The sequence below is a fragment of the Alosa sapidissima genome, chromosome 8 (genome assembly GCF_018492685.1).
Source record: "Alosa sapidissima isolate fAloSap1 chromosome 8, fAloSap1.pri, whole genome shotgun sequence".
Taxonomy (NCBI): Eukaryota; Metazoa; Chordata; class Actinopteri; order Clupeiformes; family Clupeidae; genus Alosa; species Alosa sapidissima.
Window position 1 is genome coordinate 33,873,198 of NC_055964.1, and position 7,500 is coordinate 33,880,697.

Genomic DNA, 7,500 nt, shown 5'->3' on the forward strand with positions numbered 1-7,500 from the left:
GAGAGGAGAGGAGAGGAGAGGGGAGGAGAGGAGAGGAGAGGGGAGGAGAAGAGAGAGGAGAGGAGGAGGGGAGAGGAGAGGAGAGGGGAGGAGAAGAGAGAGGAGAGGAGGAGGGGAGAGGAGAGGAGAGGAGAGGGGAGGAGAAGAGAGAGGAGAGGAGGAGGGGAGAGGAGGAGAGGAGGAGGGGAGAGGAGAAGCTGAAAGTTCTTTGGAGTTCCCCTGCCAGGTCAGTTCCATTGTGTTCAGCGCAGCTGACATCCTGTGATGTGGTCATCCAGCAGAGTGGCTTGGTCAAGTTCTGGAATCTGGATGAGTTCACTCCTCAGAGTGTGTCTTTCATGTCAGTTGACTGACTGAATGTGTGTGTGTCTGTGTGTGTGTGTGTGTGTGTGTGTGTGTGTGTGTGTGTTCACACAGAATCTCCATTTTCGCACAGAGAGAGCTTGTGGATCTTGATGACAGGCAGGGCATTATTGGCAGGTGTGTGTGTGGCCTCGGGCCGTTGTGTGTGCGTGTGTGTGTGTGTGTGCGTCCCCAAGCAGCAGCATGTCCTGAGCAGACTCTTACTGCAGAGCCCCGCTGCCCGCACCCCAACGGCGCCCCCGCCGGACCGCCCTCCCCCTTCCTCTCCGCACGCCGCTGACCAATCGGCTCCGTCGCGGGACGACGGTGTACGGGACAGCGCCAGCGAGGAGGTGGCGCTGAGGCGGGGCGTGGCACGGCCGTCAGCGGCCAGGGAGAGCGTGGAGTGGTGCGGGCGGCCGAGCGGCGAGGCGTGGCCGTGGGCGTGGGGCAGTGGGCGGCCAGCGTGCCGCTTCAGGCAGGCCGCCCCCAGCAGGCTCAGGAAGGCCTTCTTAAACTCCTGGCTGGAGCATGGGTAGATCAGCGGGTTGATGCAGCTGTTGAAGTAGCCCAGCCAGAAGGTGATCTTAAACACCGTGTCCGACGGCCGGTACGCTGGGAAGATGGAACCTGCACACACACACACACACACACACACACACACACACACACACACACACACACACACACACACAAACACATGTCCATAAACACACACACACACACACACACACACACACACACACACACAAACACATGTCCATAAACACACAGACACACACACACACACACACACACACACACACACACACAAACACATGTCCATAAACACACAGACACACAAGCACACACACACACACACACACACACACACACACACACATGTCCATAAACACACACACACACATACAGACACACACACACACACACACACACACACAAACACATGTCCATAAACACACAGACACACAAGCACACACACACACACACACACACACACACACACACACACACACACACACATCGAGTGGGAGAGAGAGATAGAGAGAGAGATTAATGAGTCCCTGTATAACAATTGTAATTTACAGCATTCTGCATGAATGGCACTTACAAGAGCTGGTTAATGGCCTAATTATCAGAGACAATGGGTTCATTAGTGAAGCCTGGAGGAGCAGTAGGCAGCTGGGGCAGTAGAGGGTGGGGTGGGAGCAGGGGCAGTAGAGCAGGGGCAATAGAGCAGGGGCAGTAGAGGGTGGGGGCAGTAGAGGGTGGGGTGGGAGCAGGGGCAGTAGAGCAGGGGCAATAGAGCAGGGGCAGTAGAGGGTGGGGTGGGAGCAGGGGCAATAGAGCAGGGGCAGTAGAGGGTGGGGTGGGAGCAGGGGCAGTAGAGCAGGGGCAGTAGAGGGTGGGGTGGGAGCAGGGGCAGTAGAGGGTGGGGTGGGAGCAGGGGCAGTAGAGCAGGGGCAGTAGAGGGTGGGGTGGGAGCAGGGGCAGTAGAGCAGGGGCAGTAGAGGGTGGGGTGGGAGCAGGGGATCGCAACAGGAACGAGTGAAGTGGGAGTGCAGCTGCAACAGCTGACATGTCAGAGATGCAGCACAACACCATGGCAACAGCACAACACCATGGCTCTGTGTGGCGGCCCTCTAGGCCTGCTCTCTGATCTGTTCTGTTCTAGGCCTGCTGTTCTAGGTCTGCTCTCTGATTTCTGTTCTGTTGTAGGCCTGCTGTTCTAGGTCTGCTCTCTGATTTCTGTTCTGTTGTAGGCCTGCTGTTCTAGCTGCTGTTCTAGGCCTGCTCTCTGATTTCTGTTCTGTTGTAGGCCTGCTGTTCTAGGTCTGCTCTCTGATTTCTGTTCTGTTGTAGGCCTGCTGTTCTAGCTGCTGTTCTAGGCCTGCTCTCTGATTTCTGTTCTGTTGTAGGCCTGCTGTTCTAGGTCTGCTCTCTGATTTCTGTTCTGTTGTAGGCCTGCTGTTCTAGGTCTGCTCTCTGATTTCTGTTCTGTTGTAGGCCTGCTGTTCTAGCTGCTGTTCTAGGCCTGCTCTCTGATTTCTGTTCTGTTGTAGGCCTGCTGTTCTAGGTCTGCTCTCTGATTTCTGTTCTGTTGTAGGCCTGCTGTTCTAGCTGCTGTTCTAGGCCTGCTGTTCTAGGCCTGCTCTCTTATTTCTGTTCTGTTGTAGGCCTGCTGTTCTAGATGCTGTTCTAGCTGCTGTTCTAGGCCTGCTAGGCCTGATTTCTGTTTGTGTTCTCCCCGTGCCCAGGTTCAGGTAAGCTTGTGGGCGGGGCTGGCAACACACACCTGAGAGAGACACACACCGGAGAAAGAGTGTTCACACACATCAGAGAGAAAGAGAGAGTGTGTTCACACACACACACACACACACACACACCGGAGAGACAGTGTGTTCACACACACACACACACACATCAGAGAGAGAGAGTGTTCACACACATCAGAGAGAAAGAGAGAGTGTGTTCACCAGTGTTGTGTGTAACGCGGTACAAAGTAACAAGTTACAGTAACGTAACTACTTTTTCGAGTAAAAAGTAGTGTAACGCGCTACTACTGAAAATTTGGTAACGTAACGTAGTTCCTTTTACATATCTGCACAATGTTACTTTTCCCAGGGACAGATTTGACAGTGACGCTGCTTTCTCAGTTGCGCGCTTGCGCAATAGGCACAAGCTCCACACTGCAGCCTATGTGACAGAGTAGCAATGTAGCATGAAGTGCAATCATAGCTCCACACAGTACATGACAAAGGCTGGTGGCATGAAGAGCAATCATAGCTTCACACAGTACATGACAGAGGCTGGTGGCATGAAGAGCAATCATAGCAAGCGAGACGCAGCCAACACTAACTTCTGAGGGATGGAGCTATTCACATTACTTCGAACTCGTTGAAACTAAGGGGAGGAATGTGAGTGTTAGTTGTAGCCTACACTGTGCCCTGATTTTGTCCACAGTCGTACAGTATAACTCAACTGCCAGCCTACTGATACGATCTGCGCTTTGCACCAAATTTCGGAGGAACGCCTGTTTAATGAAAGAGTATAAGGCCATTAAATAAGCCCTCATGTATTTTGTGTATATGCCCTTAAGATGTATGGAGGCTATGCTATTTGATATTGTTTCATAGGGCTTTAGTGGTGGTGTTGAAGCCTATAATAGACTAATGTTTCCTTGTCAAGTGCTCTGTTTGTGGCATTTTTTATAATAAAGAGCACAAAATAAATACCTGTTATGTCCTCCATAGTAGAACTTTATGTAGGCCTACACATTTAGGAACAGATGTTGGGTTCTGCCTAAAGTCGAGCAACGTAAAAGTAACGTAAAAGTAACGAGTAACGTAATAAGTTGCTTTCCATAGAGGGTAACTAAGTAAAGTAACGGGTCACTTTTTTGAGAAGTAACGAGTAACGAGCAACACTACTTTTTAAAAGTAACTTCCCCAACACTGGTGTTCACACACATCATAATAATAATAATAATAATAAAGCTTTATTTGTATAGCACCTTTCATACACAGAATGCAGCTCAAAGTGCTTTACATTTGAAGCATGTAACACAATAATAGTCAGTCAGTCATTATCAATCACTTTTCTTTGCTGTTTATGTTATACTCAGCAACATATCAAAAATATAGAAAATGACGTCATAAGACTGGCAGCCTTAACCCTCTTATCAGAGAGAAAGAGAGAGTGCGTTCACACACACACACACACACACACACAGGAGAGAGAGTGCTGGCGTCCTCCTGACCACTGCCCAGATCCTTTTCTCACAGTGACACCAGGGCGTGACGAGCCATGGCGTGATGCTGGTTGGTCTTTTTATATCCCAGAGTCGTGAGTGTGTGTGTGTGTCTGTGTCTGTGCTTGAGTGTGTGTGTGTGCCTCCTCTCTAATCAAGGTTAATAGATTTATTCAAATCGCCCTCATAAATCCAGCCACAGCCACCGAGGAGACGCAGCCGGGAAGTCAGAGGAGGAGAGGAGGAGGAAAGAGAGGGAGAAGAGAGGAGGAGAGGAGAGAAAGAGAGAGGGGGAAGAGGAGAGAAAGAGAGAGGGGGAAGAGGAGAGAAAGAGAGAGGGAGAAGGGAGAGGGAGAAGAGAGGAGGAGAGGAGAGAAAGAGAGAGTGGGAAGAGGAGAGGAGAGAAAGAGAGAGGGGGAAGAGGAGAGAAAGAGAGAGGGAGAAGAGGAGAGGAGAGAAAGGGAGAGGGAGAAGAGAGGAGGAGAGGAGGAGGAAAGAGAGGAAGAGAGGAGGAGAGGAGAGAGAGAGGGAGAAGGGAGAGGGAGAAGAGTGGAGGAGAGGAAAGAAAGAGAGGGAAAAGAGGAGAGGAGAGAAAGAGAGAGGGAGAAGAGGAGAGGAGAGAAAGATAGGGAGAAGAGAGGAGGAAAGGAGAGAAAGAGAGGGAGAAGAGAGGAGGAGAGGAGAGAAAGAGAGAGGGAGAAGAGAGGAGAGAAAGAGAGAGGGAGAAGAGAGAAGGAGAGGACAGGAGGATAGGGGGAGAAGAGAGGAGAGGGGGATGCTGGTCTCTCCTCCTCTCCTCCCCTCTCCAGCGTGATCGGCTGTTCGGTGCGTAATGGCTGCTGCATTAGCCTAATTAACTGCCTCAGAACCACGGTGGCCTTCAAATGATCCATCTGTATGCACCACTACAAAGACATGCAGTCATAATGGGCTTTTTACAGTGTGTGTGTGTGTGTGTGCGTGTGTGATGTGTGCATGCGTGTGTGTGTGTGTGTGTGTGTGCGTGCGTTTGTGCGTGCGTGTACTGGTTCACCACTGAGGTGCTGACTCCAGAGAGGGGTGGGAAGGTTCACAAGGAGTATGTTGCCTGCCAACCTGCATCACCTCCCAACCACACATACACACACACACGCGCACACACACACACACACACACGCACACACACATACAATGAGTATATTTCATCTGAAGAGCTTTGTAGTTGGCATATCTCCACTACAAAACTTGCGTGCGTCCTCATTTGAAACGCTCATAATAAGTTATCTGCATATTTCAGCGTGAGAGTCGCCGCTTGGACTGATTGGGCCCATAAAGATAACATGGACGAGGATGACCATGGCCATGATGAGGATGATGAGGAGGAGGAGGAAGATCACACACACACACATACACACACACAAACAAACACACATACACACACACACACAAACACACACACACACACACACACACACACACAAACACACACACACACACACACATACACACACACAAACAAACACACACATACACATACATACACACACATGAAGCATGCATAAGGATATAGATCCAGGAATGCACTAATATTTTGTTCGTAGTACCAGTTTGCAACAATTATTAGTTAACACTAAGTAACACTAACACTTCGGAAAAAAAATATTAAAAACTGGATATACCAAAAAACTTTGATGTAATCGCTTCCTGCCAGGACTTTTACAGGCTTTTCCCAAATCACGGAAGTAACGTTGACGCAGTCAAGTTAGTAGTAGCAGTTAGTAGCATCCATCAGGCAAGTGTTATTTAAATAAACTCCTGGTGTATTTACAAACGTTTCAATGCCTCGTTTTATGAGTAAAGAACATATTTGTACTACTGTAGAAGTTTCGTACCATTCAGGGCATTATTAGTGGGGTAATTTTACGAGATAAAAGTTGGTTCCATCACGACTGCAGAAACTCATTAGTTTCTGACAGCGCTACTCGACCAGGGTTCGATCAAGGAAAAACACGTTCTGGGAGGGTGTTTGGCCCGGGTTCATGGTGCAAAGGACCCTAGGGTGAAATTACTCCGAACCATCGCTTTAATTATAGTCATTTTCGTTTGAGCCTAGGCTATTGCATACAACCTGTCCAAATAGCATTTAGGGATCATTATTTGTGTAGCCTAAAGTGACTCAATATTGATTTGCATTGTTTATTATCACATATGAACATCACATTAAATAACCTAGGACTTCAGAGACAGGGCAAACTTCTATCACCATTCCCAAAATGTTATAAATTTGCGCTTATAACGAGGTGAAGCGCGTTCCCAACTTCTTCTGAGGGAATGTCGAATCTTCATCAACGACATACCGTTGTACCTTACGTTGTCTCCGTCTGTAACGTGGAACCTAATAGGCTAATTCTAGCTGGTGCCGGAAACGAACACCCATGAAACGCCATTTTCATAAAGATGGCTGCGGTCAATTTCATGCTTTTTTGGCTGAAGTAGCTAGCCTAGCATGGTCCATTGAAATGAATGGGGGCGAGACTTAGTCACTCTCTCCAGTTATATATAATACCTCCATGATTACAGGTCCCTGAGGAGGGGAGATTGTGGATTGGTGCTGATGTGTTGTGACGTGCTGATGTGCTAACTCCCTCTGTCCCTCAACCAAAGAAAATCAACAACTATCCAAACTCAGCCATGGGCCACTTCGGTCCCTTTGACCCTGTTATCATGACCCTGACCTGGCTCTGGCACAGCTGGAGGGGAGGAGAGAGGAGAGGGGAGGAGAAGAAAGGAGAAGAGAAGAGAAGGAGAGGGGAGGAGAGAAGAGAAGAGAAGGAGACTGGAGGAGAGGAGAAGGAGAGGGGAGGAGAAGGGAGGACAGGGGAAGAGAAGGAGAGGAGGGGAGAGGAGGGGAGAGGAGGAGAGGAGAGGAGTTCAACTTTATTGTCATTGTGCAGAGTACATAGCCTAGAAATCTAGACGCGCCCCTAGCGGCATGGCTAGTCTAGCAACTCTCCGTTGGCTTGTGAGCTCCAGAAATCGAAACTTAATCAGGCCAATGAAATCGTGTATAGAGTCGTTTGGTGGGCTTAACATAATGATTGATGGCAGAGTTGCAACGGTTTGGCTTGAATTCCCTGCTACTTGAAAACAAATATCCTATTGCGTCCTATTGCGTGCAGAGGGAATTTGAAAGACAACTGATTATCCCGCCCCTCGGACTGAGCACTGCGAACGGTGAGTGCCCAGACCCTACATTTTAATGTGGGTCTGGCTCGCCAGGCTACAGAGTACAAGTACTGAGACAACAAAATGCAGTTTGTTTCTAACCAGAAGTGCAAAAAAGCAGAAAAGTGACAGTATAGACAGGTGACAGAAAGGAGATAGAGAGGAGAAGAAAGGAGAGGGAGAAGTGGAGAGGAGAAGAGAAA

At 49.1% G+C, this 7,500-nt stretch overlaps 1 protein-coding gene across 2 annotated transcripts in view; it reads right to left on the bottom strand.

The window, feature by feature from the left end:
- Positions 1 to 125: 125 nt before the first annotated feature.
- The window catches only part of adra1aa (adrenoceptor alpha 1Aa), a 23,521-nt gene continuing 16,146 nt past the window's right edge, over positions 126 to 7,500 (bottom strand). For both annotated transcript variants that reach the window (XM_042100329.1, XM_042100328.1), the window contains one exon: positions 126 to 972. In XM_042100329.1, the coding sequence (XP_041956263.1) occupies positions 410 to 972 (563 nt within the window). In that variant the 3' untranslated portion in view covers positions 126 to 409. The remainder of the gene's footprint in view (positions 973 to 7,500) is intronic.